The sequence below is a fragment of the Pteropus alecto genome, unplaced genomic scaffold (assembly GCF_000325575.1).
Source record: "Pteropus alecto unplaced genomic scaffold, ASM32557v1 scaffold224, whole genome shotgun sequence".
Taxonomy (NCBI): domain Eukaryota; kingdom Metazoa; phylum Chordata; class Mammalia; order Chiroptera; family Pteropodidae; genus Pteropus; species Pteropus alecto.
Genome location: NW_006436289.1, coordinates 322,741 through 341,297, shown reverse-complemented (window position 1 = coordinate 341,297; position 18,557 = coordinate 322,741). Strand labels below are relative to the sequence as shown.

The window sequence follows — 18,557 nt, the reverse complement described above, 5'->3', positions numbered from 1 at the left end:
GAAAAGAAAAGAAAAGAAAAGAAAAGAAAAGAAAAGAAAAAAGAAAAGAAAAGAAAAGAAAAGAAAAGAAAAAAGAGTGGTCCAAGTGAGAGATATGCTTATTTGGACTCATGTGAAGCCTGATCTTGTCCTGTCTTATCTGTAAAGAGGCTATAAATGTACCTCCAGTACCAAATTCAGACTGGATGTCTTGTTTAGAGAACCAAATATCCAGATTCCAGTTCTCCCCAGGTGGGAAGGGGTGGCTAACCTGGGATTCTTTGCCTCCTTCTTCTCTTCGCTGTGAAACAAAAGAAACCACTGGGATTTTTGAAATAGGGACAGAACTGGGAGTTAGAAAAGATTATCTCTAACATTTCTCCAGAGCTCTGGATTCAGAACTAGGCTTCTCTGCCCAAGAAAGCAAGACCGCGTCAGCAATGCACCTAGAGCTGAGTCCTAGGATGCCAAGGGAATGTCCCTTATTATATAGCAAAGCAGGCACCACCTTCACTGACCAAGACCACCTCCATTCCCCTGCCATGCTTCACCAGGCATTCTCTGCCACCCTCTCTCCTTGGAATGAGGGCTATTCCCACCATCTTGTCCTAAATTCCTGCCCCAACTCATATCTCTCTCTTTTTCCCTCCCAGTGTGAACAGCAAACCCGTCTTCAGAGCTGTGAAGATTGGTCCAGATCAAGATCTGGATGTTGTTGAAATTATAGCAAATAGCCAGGAGCTTCAGGTGCAAAACCCAAGTGGGTAAGTGAGAGGACACCCTCTGGCCCACAGAAGGTTCACACATGGAGGCTGCCATCGAGTTTTGCTGAATAGACGCAGCAAGGGGATTGTAAGCCAGACAACAAGAAGAACTCCTGGCCAGCCAGACTGTTAGATACTAAGAGCTAGAGAATTATATATCTGAGAGATGTTCTGTGTTAACTTTTTTTTTAATACAGTGGACAGCTGAGCAAAGTGCTCTGTTAACACCTTGGTGGCTTTTTCATCAGTTGAATAGTAAAACCAATTTTTTTTTTTGTACTGCCTTGTATTCCCTCTTAAGCCCAGCAGGCAATATTTCAAAGGTCACTTTGTTCTTCCCTGTCACTCACCCAGGCTAGAGTAAGACCTCTCCATACTCCCAACTCTCCAGAGTAGAGACTGCATGGTGATTGCAATAACCTATACCTATGCCTCACCACCCTGCATTAGAGCATAAGTCTAAATGAAAACTGTCACCTGCAGCAGAGTGGCTCAGAGGGGGCATTGGTTTCTTAGCATTCAGGGATGTTGCTGAGTGCTGCTCATTTATCAAAAAGTAAATCTCAAAAAGGACAGGATGGGAGCAGAATGACCCTTTGCCTGGAATTCCATCGAAATTACATTATTTTCTTGTTTAGAAAACCCACAGAGCAGTAGACACTGTTCCAGATTCTGCTCTCTTCCATCGCAGGTTGCCAAGAGCCCCACTTGTCAGGGCCCAGCATGTTGTAGATACTTATCAGTGGGAGTGTTGAATTCAGTCAAATTAAATCAAACTGAACTGAGTGTCAGCGTAGTTTCTATACAGTCCCCACTATGCAGGTTCCATATTTCCCAGGCATTGGGAGGGGACTTGACTCAATAGTGCCAGAAGACCTGAGCCCTTGCCTTCCAGCCAACAGAGAAATGGAAACCACAAGACCTCCATGTCTTTCTTCCAGACCCTGTCTCTCAGGCTCCCTGGTTTCCCTGCACTGCCTTGGTGAGTATGTCCCATCTCTGAGGGTTTGGGTCCTGGGCCAGCAATGGTAAAGGAGGAAGATTTTCATTCTCATTCTTAAATCTCTCAGACTCCAAGTTTCACTCTGTTTTGTCTCAACCTTACTTTTTTGGCCCTTGGGCTTGTAAATCAATGCTCCTTCAAGTGGTTGATATTAAGAACTTCCTCTTACCTCCCATAACCTGAGCAGAGACCTGAGAGAGAGAGTAGGAAAACTATAAAAGGCAGGACAGGGCCTCTATCCTTCCCACTCCTGGTCAGGGCCCACACAACTTCTTTTATTACAATCACCATAATTATCCAAGATCGGATTATCCACACTGTTTAGCAAAGATCTATTGAACAGTTAGAATGTGTCTAGCACTGTCAGGTACTGATGAAAAGTAGAAAATACCCTACAGGTAAAAGAATTGGCTGTTATCCTTAGGAATTTGTAATTGAGCAAACAGAGATGCAAAGCCACATGTAGGAAGTGCCAACTGAGTAGCAGTCACAGTTGACATGCTACAGAGAGAGCTGCATGAGGGATCAAGAGACCTGGGCACCAGTCCCACTGGCTTCCAGCATGACCTTGAGTAAGTCACCTGACTTCTCTGAGGTTCATCCTCCCATGAAGCCCTTTAGTCCAACTTCTCAAAAGGATTCCAGGAGACTCCCTCACTCTAACAGAAGAGATCAGAAGAGAAAACAAGCACTACGGTCCAGCTCATTCTACCAGCCTCATGGGAGAAGAACTGAACAGAGCCTGAAAGGATGACCAGAAACTAAACAGCCTGAGAGGAAGAAGTTCATCATCACTGCCTTTGCACTTTAACAGTATATATGCTTCCCTGTTGAATGTTAAGAATTTTAGTCATGATCATGAAACCCCCGCAATACCTACAGTAGAGGGGCTAACACATAGAGACTAGTAAATGAATGAATGAATAGTCACATCATTTGATGCGCTTGCACTGAATAGCACTGAAGTCACAAAGAGGCTTAAGACCTAGACCTGCCCTTGAGTAGACTTAGGCCTCACTGAGAAGATAAGACTGAAACATGATAACAATGAAAGGCTGCCCAACACCCAGGGCAGGCTGTGGAAATTCCAAGAGAGAGAAACCCCCAAGGTGACCAGAGGTGGTGCCAAATCTAAACATTGAAAAATGAATTGTAGGCTCCAGGAAGGGAAGGATCACCTCTGTCTTCCTGTCTTATCCACCACTTTCTTCCTAGTATTCCTGAGACACAGTAGGCACTCAGTGAAAATTTGCTGAATAAATTAATGATTTAGATAAACAGAAGAGGAGATAGTATCTCACAGACAGGGGCTTCCTTGAGCCAAAGCAGAATGACTTTTTAGGGGGCTATAAGCAGATCAGTTTGGCTAGACAGAAATTTTATATAAGGATAGTAGGAGGTTGCCAGGAGGAGTTTAAACTCCATCCTACAAAGAGAGATGCTAAAGGACTTTGAATGAGTGAATGAGGTGACATGTAGAAAGCACTGTTTGGAATTAGATGGTGTTTTGAAAAGCCCCTGGCTAGCATAGGCCCAGGAAGGGTGGCAGTAGAAGCCACCTTTAGAAGCCATTGTGGCAGTGGCTGCCAGAAGGACTGGCGAGGCTGAGAAAAGGGCAGGAAAGTGAAATTTGAGGTTTTTACAAGAGTTCAAGGGTCAGATATGAAATCTAGGACAGTGGAATGTGAAAGAGAGAATAGGATGTCAAAGTGGGAGATTCACTCAGTGTTGGGGAGGGACTAGGAGAAAGGTGAGTTTAGGACAGGAAGACCCAGTTTCTGAATCTTTCTTCCCACTCCTAGCTCCCAAAGCAACCTGTGGGCATTGTTTACTGTTACTCAGTGGGAGTAGCTTTGGGACAGTCCACTTGTGTAAGACTTTCATAATTCTGATTCTGCATCATAGTTTGGTTTAAGGGTCATAAATTCCCAGCATAATGGACACACTCATGTTCACAATATAAACTCCTAAGCATATCCCAAACTGGAAAAAATAAAATAAAAAGGAAAGAGAGACCAGGGAAAGTTTGTGGTCTCGGAAACTCAATATCTCCCCATGAATCATTCAAAATTGGCCTGGTTCTCTTCACCACCACCACCCCAGGTACCAGGCATAACAGCCTGCTCGGGATAGACTTGAGCTCTAAGGAGAGGCAGCTCCATCCTCCAAAAGCCTGACTTCTGCTTTCTCTCTCCTTACTACCGAGTCCAGCCTGCGGGGAAAGCCTAAAGGCCCCTCGGGTGGTGGGCGGGGAGAAGGCCCCTGTGGATGCTTGGCCTTGGCAGGTCAGCATCCAGTACAACAAACACCACTTCTGTGGCGGGAGCATCCTGGACCACCATTGGATCCTCACAGCAGCCCACTGCTTCAGGTAAGGCCCATGCTGCAAGGAGGCCTTGGGAGAGTAAAAGCCATGGAGGTGTCTGAGTTGCTGGATCCCCTGTCTCCTGATTTGACTTCTGATGCCATCTCTCCCCTTTAGCCTCCCCTTTAAAGACCAAGTTTCAGAGTGTGGCTACACCAATGAAATGCTGAACATGATGTCCATGTTAAGCACTGGGGTTCCATGGAAAGGGTGGTAGTCACCTAACTTGACCCTTACCAAATGGGAAGCCATCAGATACCCAATACCCTTAGTCCACCTCCATATAGTTCACTCCATGAAAGCTCTACCCATGTGCCTGGAGTCTTGAGAACTCTCTCCCTTTTTGCTAGTCTTCTAGGAAGTGGTTCTACGGTCTAGAGTCACTGCCATTCCCTTGGCATGTCCAGAAACTGTAAAAAAAAAAAAGTATATGTTTTCTTATAGACCAGCAAAGAGAGGCCTGTCCACCTCTCTAGGCAAGGACCATTCCCGGGCCTTCTTCACTTTTGTTCATTCAACATCTGCTGAATACCTACTAGATACCAAAAATTATATTGTGTGTCCATGTGCCCCATTACTACCTTAGAGGAACTCACAGTCTAGGCCAGTGATTCTTAACTTTTTTTGAAAAGCTGACAAAAGCTATAAATCCTTTCCTGGAAAACCATACGTGCACACTAAGCTGTGTCTCATGTAGGGAGGAAGAAAGACAAATACATAACATAACTGACCATAATACAAGTACCACATGAGTAACAATAATAATAAAAAGCACAGGAGGGGACAGTGCCAGGGCCCCAGAGCTCAGGCATTGGGAACAGCCCCTTCCCCCGCCTTCTAGTTAGTTTTCTTAGTCAGGTTTCACTGGGGGAAAAGGTTCAAATTCCCTTTTAGAATTTGGCCTGTGGTAGGTGATTCCTCAGACTGTCCCTTCTCCACTACCCCTGAAGCCACCATCGTTATGTCCTAAGGCAGGGACACCCAGTACCCCAATCCCCAGGGCCCTAGGGACTCAGCCTTTGGCAAAGCATCCTCATGCTTGGCTCAGGCCTGAACTTCACTGTCTCTGCCCCAAACCTCACTGTCTCTGCCTCAGGAAGTATCATGATGTGTCCAATTGGAGGGTGAGGGCCGGCTCAGACAAATTGGGCAATTTTCCATCTCTGCCTGTGGACAAGATCTTCATCACTGAGCTCAATACCACACACCCCAACGAGAAGGACATTGCCCTTGTGAAGCTGCAATACCCACTCACATTCTCAGGTGAGAGATGGCACTGGTGAACATAACTACTTAGGTCAGGTTATACTCCTACTCTGCCACTAGCTCACTAAGTAGCCTTGAGGTTATCACTTCTCTCAAGACCTCAGTTGTCCATTTGTTTCTAACAAATATATCAGCCTGACACCATTGATGCCATAAGGCCTCCTCAAGCTGTCAGCTGACATCCCATCCCCTGCCAGAGCTTCTTCTGAGATCTCTTTTCTCCATGTGAAGCACCTTAAGCGAGGATAAGAGATTCATCCAATCTCGAAGCTGCGAGAGCATCTAGTTAATCCTCCAACCCTGACCAATGCTAAGAGCCTACACAATATCCCTCCCAAGGAGTCATTGTGCCTATTTGCTCTCTTCCAGGGTCAGTTAACTCACTGCTGTTAAGGCAGCCCATAAAAGCTTTGAACAACTGTTAGATGGATGACTCATGCTTATATTGGATAGTATTTAGATAAGCATTTCCAACTATTGGTTCCATAGGACATTGATCTTTTGGGGATAAAAGGGTTCTATTATCAAATAAGTTTGGGAAACATTATATACTTTAGCTCTCTTCTTGGAGTGTACTAGTATATTCAAAATATAAGATTTTAAAAATTTTTAGATAATTTTTTATTGTGTTTAACCCACATTTTCTTTACTTTCATTTATAGTTGACATTTAATATTATTTGATATTAGTCTACAGCCATGCTACCCTGAACAAGCCCAATGCCATCTGATCTCGGAAGCTAAGCAGGGTTGGGCCTGGTTAGTACTTGGATGGGAGACCACCTAGGAAGACCAGGTGCTGTAGGCATAAAAAATAAAAAGATTAGGGATTGTAAGCTGACAAGGTCCTTGCAATCTGAGGTCAACCAAGGTTTGCCTCACCTAAAAATAATATACATATATTATTTTACATTAGTTTAAGGTATATAGCATACTGGTTAGACATTTATATAACTTACAAAGTGATCACCCCTGTTAAGTCTAGTACCCATCTGACACCATACATAGCTATTACAATATTATCAACTGTATTCCCTATGCTCTACTTTACATCCCTGTGACTATTTTGTAAATACTAATTTGTACTTCTTAATTCCTTCCCTTTTCACCCATCCCCTAACTTCCCTCCCATCTAGTAAACATCTAAATGTTCTCTGTATCTTTGGGTTTGTTTCTGTTTTGTTTGTTTATTTATTTTGTTCTTCGATTCCATAGATAAGTAAAATCATATGGTATTTGTCTTTCTTTGTCTGACTTATTTCACTTAACATAATATTTTCTAGGATATTATACTAATATCCATGTTGTTGGAAATGGTAAGATTTTATTCTTTTTTATGGCCAACTAGTATTCCATTGTATATATATATACCATAACTTCTTTATCTATTCATCTATTAATGGATGCTTCCATATCTTGGCTATTGTAAATAATGCTACAATGAACATAAAGGTGCACATATCTTTAAAATTGGATCTCTTCAGATAATCACCCAGAAGTGGAATTCCTGGGTCATATGGTAGTTCTATTTTTGGGTTTTTGAAGAATTGCCGTAATTTTTTCCATTGTAGCTGCACCAATTTGCAATCCCACCAACAGCGCAAAAGAGTTCTATTTTCTCCATGTCCTTACCAACACTTGTTGCTTGCTGATTTATTGATGATAATCATTCTGACAGTTGTGAGGTCATATTTCACTGTGATTTTAATTTACATTCCTGTGATGATTAGTCAAGTTGAGCATCTTTTCATATGTCGATTGGCCATATGTCTATATGTCCTCTTTGGAGAAATATTTATTCACATCCTCTGCCTATTTTTTTTTAAATTAGATTGCTTCTTTTTCTTTCTTTCTTTCTTTTTTGCCATTAAGTTGTATGAGTTCTTTATAAATTTTGAATATTTTTAATGCCTTCAGCACCTGGTATTCCTACATGGTCTTCCATCCAAGTACTAACCAGGCCTGACCCCGCTTAGCTTCCGAGATAAGACGAGATCAGGCATGTTCAGGGTGGCATGGTCGTAGACTATAAATTTTGAATATTAATCCTTTATCAGCTGTATCATTGGTGAATATCTTCTCCCATTCAGTAGGTTGTCTATTTTGTTGATGGCTTCCTTTGCTGTGAAAAACTTTTTAGTTCGATGTAATCTCATTTGTTTATTTTTTTCTTTTGTTCCCCTGCCCAAGGAAATATATCAGAAAAAAATATATTACTAAGAGCACTGTCAGAGAGTTTACTGCCAATGTTTTCTTCTAGGAGTTTCATGGTTTTGGATCTTATAGTTAAGTCTTTATTTCATTTTGAGTTTATTCTTGCATATAGTGTAAGAAGGTGGTCTAGTTTCATTATTTTGCACATATCTGTCCCACTGTCCCAACACCATTCATTGAATAGACTGTTTTTACATCATTGTATATTCTTCCTTCTTTTGTCATATAAACATGAGTTTATTTCTGAGATCTCTATTTTGTTCCATTGTTCTATGTGTCTGTTTTCATGCCAGTATCATGCTGTTTTGATTATTTTAGCCTTGTGGTATAGTTTGGTATCATGTAGCATGATATTGCCAACTTTGTTCTTCTTTCTCAAGATTGCTTTGGCTATTTGGGTCTTTTTGGTTCCATATAAATTTTGGAATTATTTGCTCTCGTTCTGTGAAAAAAAATGTCATTAGTATTTAGATATGGATTGCATTGAATCTATAGATTACTTTGGGTAGTATGGTCATTTTAATGATGTTAATTCTTCCTATCCATGGGCACATTATATGTTTCCATGTATTTGTATCTTCTTCAAATACTTTCTTCAATGTCTTATAATTTTCTGAGTATGAGTCTTTTACCTCTTTAATTAAATTTATTCTTAGATATTCTATTACTTTTTGATGCAAAAAAATTTAATTTCTCTCTCTGATAATTCATTGGTGTATAAATATGCATTCAGATTTCTGAATGTTAGTTTTATATCCTGTTACTTTACTGAATTCACTTATCAGTTCTAATAGTTTTTTTAAGTCATCTTTAGGGTTCTCTATATATAGTATCTCATCATCTGCAAATAATGACAGTTTTCCTTTTCCCTTTTTCCTTTCTAAATTGGATGCATTTTATTTCTTCTTCTTATCTGATTGCTATGGCTAGGACTTTCAGTACTATGTTGCATAAAAGTGTATATATCCTTATCTTGAAAGTATATATCCTTATCTTGTTCCTGATCTTAAGGAAAACACTTTTAGCTTTCCCCCATTGAGTATGATGTTAGCTGTGGGTTTGTCATATATGGTCCTTATTATGTTGAGTTGTGTTCCCTCTATACCCACTTTGCTGAGAGTTTTTATCATAAAAGGATGCTGGATTTGGCCAAACACTTTTTCTGCATCTATTGATATGATCGTATGATTTTTATCCTTCATTTTGTTTATATAGCATATCATGTTAATTGATTTGTGAAAATTGAACCAATTGCATTCTGGGAATAAATCCCACTTGATCATTGTATATGATCTTTTTAATGTATTGCCAAATTCGGTTTTGTTAATATTTTATTGAGGAATTTTGCATCTATGTTCACCAGGATTAGTAGCCTATAATTTTCTTTTCTGTAATACCTTTGTTTTGTTTTGGAATCAGGGTAATGCTGGACTCATAAAATGACTTTGGGGAACTTCTCTCTTCTTGATTTTTTTGGACTAGTTTAAGAATAGGTGTTAATTCTCTGAATGTTTGGTAAAATTCTCCTGTGAAGCCATCCAGTCCACGACTTTTGTTTGTTAGGAGTTTTTTTTATTACTGTTTCAATTTTGTTAGTAGTGATCGGTCTATTCAGATTTTCTGTTTCTTCTTGGTTCAGTCTTGGAAAATTGTATGTTTCCAGGAATATATTCATTTCTTCCAGATTGTCCAACTTTCTGGCATATAATTGTTCATAGTATTTTCTTTTAATTCTTTGTATTTCTGTGGCATCAGTTGTCACTTCTCTTTCATTTTTTATTTTGTTTATTTGTGTCCTCTCTTTTTTTTTCTTAATGAATCCGGTTAAAGCTTTATCAATTTTGTTTATCTTTTCAAAAAAAAAACAGCTCTTGGTCTCATTGATCTTTTGTATTTTTTAGACTATTTTATTTATTTCTACTCTGATTTTTATTATTTTCTTCTACTCACTTTGAACTTTGTTGTTCTTTTTCTAGTTCCATTAAGTGTAAGGTTATAATGTTTATTTGAGATTTTTCTTGTTGCTTGAATTAGGCCTATATTGCTGTGAATTTCCTTCTTAAGACTGCTTTCACTGTGTTCCATAGATTTTGGGACATTGTGCCTTTCATTTTCATGTGTCTCAAGATATATTTTTATTTCTTCCTTGATCTCATTGTTACCCATTCATTTTTTAGTAACATATTATTTAACTTCCATTTGTTTGTGTGTTTCTCAGTTTTTTTTTCTTGTAATTAATTTCTAGTTTCCTACCATTGTGGTCAGAGAAGACCCTTGATATGATTTCAGTCTTCTTAAATTTATTGAGATTTGTTTTGTGGCCTAACATGTGGTCTATCTTGGAAAATGTTTCATGTGTACTTGAAAAAGCTGTATATTCTGCTGCTTTGGGGTAAAATGCTCTAAAAATATCAATTAAATTCATCTGGTCTAAGGTGTCATTTAAAGTCACTGTTTCCTTGTTCATTTTCTCTCTACAAGATCTATCCATCGATGTCAATGTGGTGTTAAAGTCCCTTACTATGACTGTATTACTGTAGATCTCTCCCTTTATATTCATCAATATTTGTTTTACATACTTAGGTGTTCTTTTGTTGGGTGCATAAAGGTTTACAAGAATTATATCCTCATCTCTTATTGGATTGATCCCTTTGTCGTTATAAAATGTCCTTCTATATCTAATATTATAGCCTTTGTTTTCATCTATTTTGTCTGATATAAGTACTGCTACTCCAATTTATTTTTTCTTTTCTATTTGCATAAAATATCTTTTTCCATCCCTTTACTTTCGGTCTCTGTGTGTCTTCAATCTATAGTGGGTCATTTATAGGCAGCATATGTATGAGTCTTGTTTTCTTATCCATTCAGATATGTCTTTTCATTGGAGCATTTCATCCACTTACACTTAAAGTGATTATTTATAGGTATGTAGTTATTGTCATTTTATTATTTATATTTATGGACACCTCCCCCTTTTTCTTCTTCTTAAGGAAGTTCCTTTAACATTTCTTCAATACTGGTTTGGTGGTGATGAACTCCTTTAGCTTTTTTTATCTGGGAAGTTCTTTATCTCTCCTACAATTTTAAATGATAGACTTACTGGGTAGAGCAACATTGGTTTTAAGTTCTTGCTTTTCATCACTTTGAGTAATTTGTACCAATCCCTTCAGGCCTGCAAAGTTTCTGTTGAGAAATCAGCTGACAGTCTTCTGGGAGCTCCCTTGTAGGTAACTAACTGCCTTTCTCTTGCTCTTTTTAAGATTCTCCTTTTGCCTTTAACCTTTGGTGTTTGAATTATGATGTGTCTTGATGTGAGCCTCTTTGGGTTCATCTTGTTTGGGACTCTCTACACTTCCTGGACTTATATGTCTATTTTCTTCACCAGATAAGGGAAGTTTACAGTCATTTTTTCAAATAGATTCTCAATCCCTTTCTATCTTCTCCTTCTGGTACCCCTACAATGCAAATGTTGTTATTATTGATGTTGTTCCAGAGGTCTCTTAAACTATTTTCATTTTTAAAATTCTTTTTCTTTTTCCTGTTCTGATTGGGTGTTTTCTGCTATCTTGTCTTTCAAATCTCTAATTCTATCTTCTACTTTATCTAATCTGCTGTTGATTTTTTCTAATGTATTCTTCATTTCCGTTATTATATTATTCACTTCTGACTATTTCTTTTTATGGTTTCTAAGTTCTTTTTTGCTCTTACTATTTCTTTGTTGTTCTCACTAAGTTCCTTGGGCATCCTATAACCAGTGTTTTAAACTCTATCTTGTAGATTGCTTGTTTCTATTTCATTTCATTATTTTTCTGCAGTTTTCTTCTATTTTTTCATTTGGGACATATTTCTTTATCTCCTCATTTTGGCTGCCTCTCTGTGTTTGTTTCTATATATTAGGTAGATCTGCTATGTCTCCCACTCTCGGCAGGGTTGCCTTATGTAGTAGGTGTACTGTGGGGGCTAACAGCACAGTCTTCCTGGTCACCTGAGCCAAGTGCTCTGAGGCTGTCCCTTGTGTGGGTTGTGTATGCCCTCCTGTTGTCATTGAGCCTCGATTGCTGTTGGCATGTCAGTGTGTAGGATTGACCCTAAGGCTGACTGGCTATGATGATTAGCCATGACCACAGTGTGCAAGCTGCTGTATAGGGGCTGATCACACAGTGTGGGATTTGACCCAGCAGTCTCCAGTACCTGCTGAGACCACCTTTTGGGTATGCTGCTTTAGAGGCTAATCAGGCAGTGCTCTGTTGTGATCTTAAACCAGGCATCGGGTGTGTTGGTTTTGGGGTCTCTTGGGAAGGGCTCCAGTACCAGCCAAGGTCAGCCACTGCTTGTGACTGGCCTGGGGCTACCTGTTAGGAGCTGCTAAGAGATCCACAGTTGGTAGCTCCCTGTACTGGACCTAGAGGCAAAACTATGAACTGAGGTTGCTGCCACCAGTACCAGGCCTGGAGCAGTTCAGCAAAAGGCACAGGGCATAATGAGTCCTGCCACCAACTGCTAGCTGCTCTGTAAGGCTCAGCTGCTGAAAGAGCCCCGGGCAATATGAAAGTTGGGAGAGGAGGGTTCTCAGGCAGTCACCAGAGTGGAGTGAGTAGTGTTCACCAGGTTAATGCAGATTCAGATTTGACTCCAGTGCTGAGCCTGCAGCCACTCAGCATAAGGCACAGGGCATACTGAGGCCAGCTGCCACCTGCCTAAGGCCTGCAGTCCTTTGAGAGCTTTTAAGAAAGACCACAGCATCATGGGCCAAGGGTCACTGCCTGCCTCTGAAAGAACCTCTAGCTGTACACAAGTTGGGTGTGTCAGGGTCTCAGGATGGAGCAAATGGAGTTCAACAGGCTAATATAGATTCGGATTTGTCCATGTGGCAGCAGGGCTTAAAACAGGGACAATGGTAACTGTCCCTCCAGCCCTCATCCTGAAGCCACACAACTCAGTTTCTCCTTGTATGTCCCTGGCACCTCCTGAGCCACTTTCCCTCCACCAGAGCCCAGGGCAAATGCCTACAAACACATGACTCTGTGTGTGGGCCCTTTAAGAAGACTCCTGGATTACCAGCAGTCCTCTTTCTCTCCCAGACAGAAGGAATCTCTGCTGATTTTCACATCCAGATGTTGTAGGGGCTCCACTTCCCAGCACTGGTGCTCTGAGATGGGAACCCTTTTGTGGGGATAGGACCCTCTCACTCCTCAGGAAGGGACCTCTGTAGCTGAGATATCACTCCCAATTCTTAACTGCCACATGCAGGTGTGGGGCTAGCCCATGTCACATCTCCACCCCTCCTACTAGTCTTGATGTGGCTTCTTTATATCCTTAGTTATGGGATTTCTGTTCAGCTACTCTTCAAATGGTTCTCCAGGTTGATTGTCCTAAAATTTAGTTGTAATTCTGATGTGGTCACGAGGGTAGGTGAGCACATGTATTCTGCCATCTTGACTGGAACTCAATTCACATTTTCTAAACTTATTTGACCACAGAACCCTTTTTCTCATACCACTTCTACTAACATCTCATGGAATGTGTGTTATAGAAATCCTGGTATCAACCATGTCAGAAGGCCTAGCCACCAGGCTCTCTTGAATGTTGGGTCCCTTCTTCTTCTCTGTTCCTGACAGGCACAGTCAGGCCCATCTGCCTGCCCTTCTCTGATGAGGAGCTCACTCCAGCCACCCCACTATGGGTCATTGGATGGGGCTTCACAGAAGAGGGTGGAGGTAAGTACAGGATGACAGGGCAGAGGGAGCAGCTCTCAGAGGTGATAGGAAGGAGGATCATCCTTCAGGGAAAAAAAAACATCCTGGAGGTCCAAGAACCAAGATGCCCAACAACCCAGAGGATTATTGTGGGCTGGGGTAAAAGGCAAGGACGGAATGTGAGTATGTTTTCAACCTCCCAGGGACATTGTCTGACACACTGCTTCAGGCATCAGTCCAGGTCATTGACAGAACTCGATGCAATGCAGAGGATGCATACCAGGGGGAAGTTACCAAGGAGATGTTGTGTGCAGGCATTCTGGAGGGCGGTGTGGACACCTGCCAGGTAAGGCCTCCAAGAATCATGAGGGAATTCTATGGATAGGGATGTAGATCCTAGAAAGATGAGAAAGTTCAAAGTCTGAATGCCCCATATGAAGTTTTGCATATGGTAGGCACTCAATGTGTGATGAAGGGAGGAAGAGAGAGACAGAAGGAAAGATGGCTTATAGTCAGGTAAAGTTATAGGAAAGGATGAATGGATGGATACAAGCAGAAAGATTTTAAATGAATATGTATTTCACATACAAAGATGATGTTACCTTCCTCACCCACACTTACTTTCCATCATCTCCGGGAGTATGAGTACCTCAAGGGCAAGAACCCCAGGTCAATATTCTCTATAACTGTCTTCAAGCTGTGGAACTACACTAGAGAAAATTCATCTTATGCTAGAGGAGTCCTGGTACAATGCCATCTCACCCTATCCCCACTGACCAATTCCTGAATATATTCTCACTTCCTCCGCCCCAGAGCATCTTCTGAGCCTTTCTCATTAAAATCCCTAATCTTGCTCCTGCCTCTGTTCTCAGTCATTAAATTACTTCACTCAAGAGATATCTCTTAGTGTCTTCCCCCAGGGAGCTCACAGTAGGGATGGGAAAGATGCAAAAACAGGCAGTAAAAAGTATAACTTTTTACTATCTGATATTTTCTTGTCTGTTTTGTTATTTGGATGTTTATTGTCTCTTTCTCTCTTCTCCATTTGATTCTAAGCTCCCTAAAGGCAGGGATCTTTGTTCTTTTCATTGATTGAATCCTAATTGTTCAGAACAGTGCCTAGCATGAAATAGGCACTACATGGGTGATTAAATACATTTGGAAAATATGAAATTAAACAAAGATAACCAGGCTTCCTTACTGCAAGACCGCTTAGAGCCTTCAATCTGCTAGTCTGAGTTGTGGATCTCTGAGAGAGAGTGCTCTGGGCACATTCACAACTTACTTGACCTCCCACAGAATCCTTTTGCTCCAAAAGAGAAGGGCATTATAGGCTGCAAGAACAATACGAACAGAGGGAGTGAGGCAGGCCAGGAAAAAGTTCTGGGGGAGCACAAGAGAACAAATTCCTGCATCCCACCCCTCCATCCCACCCTGCCTGCCCTCCCCAGCAGCCCCTGTTCTGCCATCTCACAGGGTGACAGTGGTGGGCCCCTGATGTATCACTCTGACCTGTGGCAAGTGGTAGGCATCGTAAGCTGGGGCCGTGGCTGTGGGGACCCGAAGACCCCAGGAGTATACACCAAGGTCACAGCCTATCTCAACTGGATCTACAATGTCCGAAAGGTGAGCATGTTTGCCTGTTGTTCCTCCCTCCCTTCCTCTACTCCTAGGATACCAAATCATTCTGAGATTTGATTTAAATGGCTTTGAGACAACCCTTTACATCCAGCAAGTGATAGCCTGGATTCCACCATTAAGAGCTGAAATTTCTTAGAGCAGAGAGTCTCATTAAATGCAAATACCTTAGAGTATGAGGCATATCCAGCTTTATCACTGTCTAATCTCTGGCAGAATAAGACTATCAGATACTTTCCAGAGAACAGATTCTGATTAGAAAGAGAGTGGAAAGGTTTATGAGACTTCCCTAGAGGGTAGAGAGAGGAGAAAAGAGCTTCAGAAAAGGAAGATTAGTATTGGACACATCACTGCTTTGTCCACTTTCAAGTCATCTGACTCTCTTTTTGTTCGTCTCTTATTCTAGTCTGAGCCATGATGTTGCTGCCTCTCTGCAGTGCTGTAAACTGCTTATCCCCTGCCATGCCCACCAGGGAATCCACCAGAAACCAGACACAGAGCAAGAGTCACCTTAGAAACACCTCTCTGGCCACAGCCTCAGCATTTCTTGGTATAGAAAAGGACCTCCATTCCTGTAAGAGACCCCAGACACCTAGAAGGAAGTCAGCAGCCCCAGCTCAGCTGGCCCCTGGTGCTCTTAGCATTCCAAGAAGAGAGATACAGGCCACTGAACAGGTCAGCCTCAGGGCCAAGGTCTCAGATGGCATTGCTAAGCCATGTTCCCACTCAATGGAATGGAAGTAGACTCTCTGGTGAGAGCCCAGATCACTAAGAGCTGGAGTAAAGGGAGGAAAGGATCTGAGCCAGCCCTCTCCTTCTCCACCCTCCCCAAGTCTACCCAAGCAAGAAACAAGTTGTAATATAAAATGTACTGTCATGCTGTTGGCACAACTACTATACTTACTGTTCTTACTATTGTTACCTCTATGGTCACTTTTATTAGACAGAAAATAGTGTTTAACTTCCAAAACAATAAAAACAAGGAATAGATTAAGAAAAAAAAAATCAAGCAAACTCAAAAGAAGAAGGAGGAAGAAGAGAAGGAGAAGAGAAATCATAGAAAATGGAACAAATAAAATTTATAAAGTAGAATAGTAAAAACAAAGGTATCAATAATCATAATAAATATTAAACTCATAAACATAGAGTCAAATTGGATACAAATGTTAAATCAAGTTACATGTTATTTATAAGAGACATGGCTAAAACATTAGGTTACAGAGCCATTAAAACTAAAAAGATTGAAAAAGATAGAGAAAGCAAGCACTCAACCTGATTTAAACTGGAGAAGCTATATAACATTTTTTTTAAATAGGCATTTAGGACAAAAAGACAAAACTACCTTTAGGATAAAGAGAGTCACTACATAATTATAAAAAGTTTATTTCACCAGGAAGATATAGTAAGTTAGAATTTATAAACTAAGAGAAGAAAAAAGAAAAGAAAAAAACACAATCCTTTTGTCACCACTGGAGTAGGCTGTCATACCAAGTTCTTGCTTGGAAATGGTATTTTAAAAGAAAAAAATCAAGCATGATTCTGCTTTGCCATAGAAATCTACTTTCAAGTAACAAGATAGCCCAAGGTGGTGAGGGAAAGCTCTTCTGCACAGAAAAAAAAATGTAGCTAATCAATATAGATGCATGATAGAAAATTATTGTTTGCAACTTCTAATGAAATAATTGATTTAAGCAAGGATCATCAATGGATGCTAAAACCATTATGTAAAAAAGTTGATGGGGAACTGGATATTTGCATAATGCTCAAGTATCACCTCCACAAATTTCTTGCTAATTTCAAGAAGAAACCCCAACTTTAAAATCAAGAATTGGACTGCATAATCCTATCCCCTAATAGGAAAAAATCAAATATCGTGTGCATCCTGATGTGAATGTGAAGTACATCTCATGTTGTGTCACTTAAAGGCATCTTATCAAAAATGCTTAACTTAAACTTTTACATCTAATTTCCAGTTTATAGGAAATATGAGAATTAGAGAAACAAGTTAAATGATACCACTTGGAAGTTAACAGACAAATCTAAAAGGTGGGACATTCTACCACACAAGTGACCCAATCTCTTCAATAAGTCAATGTCATGAAAGACTCTTAAGAGACATAACCAAATACAAGTTGTGGACCTTGATTTGGTCTGAATTGAACAAATTAGCAGCAAAAAATATATGGGTGATGGTGTAATTGGGGAAATGTAAATATGATCTGGATATTGGATAATAGTAAGGAATTAACTTCATTATTTGTGACAGTGATGTTATACATAAGAAAAATGTCCTTAATATTTAGAGATGCATACAGAAATATTTGGGGTAAAATGACACAAAGTTGTAATTTACTTCAGGAAGAAAAACGGTTGAAGTAAAAATGGCAAAAGGTCAACAAGTATGAAATATAGGTGGTAGATATTTACTATTCTTTCTACTTTTCTGTACACTTGAATTTTTTTAATTTTATTTTTTAATTTCAAGTATACAGTACATTGATTAGACATTTATATAGTTTATAAAACAATCCCCCTAATTGCTCTTTCTCTCCTCTGGCTCTCTACCTAGCCATTATATTAATGCTAACTGCATTCCCTATGCCATGCTCCCCATTCTCGTGACCATCTATCAACTACTAATCTGTACTTCTTTAACCCTTCACCGCATTCTCCCAGCACCTCCAACCTCCTCCCCTCTGGCCAATCCTAAATTGTCCTCTATATTTGTGAGTCTGTTTCTGATTAGCTTGTTCTTTTTGTTCCTTAGATTCCACATCTAAGTGAAATCATATGGTATTTATCTTTGTCTGACTTTTTTCACTCAGCATAATAACCTCTAGGTCCATCCATATTTTGCAAATGATAGGATTTCATTTTTTAATGGCTGAGTAATATTCCATTGTATATATGAACCATAACTTCTTTAGACAATTAGATACATTTGAAATTTTTGTCAGCAAATAGATTTTTAAATTTATACAAACACAAAATAAAATAACCTCCAGATATGTAGAACCTTGCACTTAACACTTATTAAACATCCTTTTCAAGCATATCTGCAAAAACTTGACTACATACTAATCCATAAAGTAAGTTTCAACCCATTTCACAAGTAGTATGGGTACCCACCAGACCCATTTTGTGCTCCCATCAATTTTGACTCAGCTTTGCCTGTATACTTAATTCTCCTACCTCTAGGCTATAGTCACTGGCCTGGCTTCCTGTCTTGAGGGGACCCAGCTTTGGCCCCTTTCGTTTCCTTGGTTCTAAAACTCTGGCAACTGCCATCATCTCTTCTCCTAACACCACACTGGTCTCCACTTCCCCTGGAAAAGGGCTGGACTTTGGCTTCAGTGGTCTTCATCATACTCAGCATAGTCGGGGCCAGAGTAGCTCTAGCATCCAGAGCCAACAGACTATACTCATAGAGCTCTGGCTTCCCCAGGGCTGCCTGGAAAGGCTGAGAGTAACGAAATATGAAAATTATTGTCTATGAGACAAATGTTTAATAATGGAAGACAGGAGACAGGAAGGAGCCAGCAGATAAATTACTCATCCTTCTTTGGGATGGAACTATTCAGAGAAGCCCCAGTTCCCTAGAGACAGTCCTTGTGATTCAGCAACCAGCTACAT

General features: G+C 40.3%; 1 protein-coding gene and 2 pseudogenes across 1 annotated transcript in view; 2 read left to right on the top strand and 1 right to left on the bottom strand.

Moving 5' to 3' along the window:
* The window catches only part of TMPRSS4 (transmembrane serine protease 4), a 26,021-nt gene extending 11,037 nt beyond the window's left edge, over window positions 1–14,984 (top strand). Inside the window, exons 6-12 of the mRNA XM_025047472.1 lie at window positions 642–743; window positions 1,685–1,725; window positions 3,958–4,117; window positions 5,208–5,374; window positions 13,209–13,307; window positions 13,490–13,632; window positions 14,763–14,984. Of these exons, the coding sequence (XP_024903240.1) occupies window positions 642–743; window positions 1,685–1,725; window positions 3,958–4,117; window positions 5,208–5,374; window positions 13,209–13,307; window positions 13,490–13,632; window positions 14,763–14,984 (934 nt within the window). The remainder of the gene's footprint in view (window positions 1–641; window positions 744–1,684; window positions 1,726–3,957; window positions 4,118–5,207; window positions 5,375–13,208; window positions 13,308–13,489; window positions 13,633–14,762) is intronic.
* Window positions 6,066–6,184, top strand: LOC112480450 (annotated as a pseudogene).
* LOC112480471 lies at window positions 7,285–7,403 on the bottom strand (annotated as a pseudogene).
* Window positions 14,985–18,557: the final 3,573 nt, after the last annotated feature.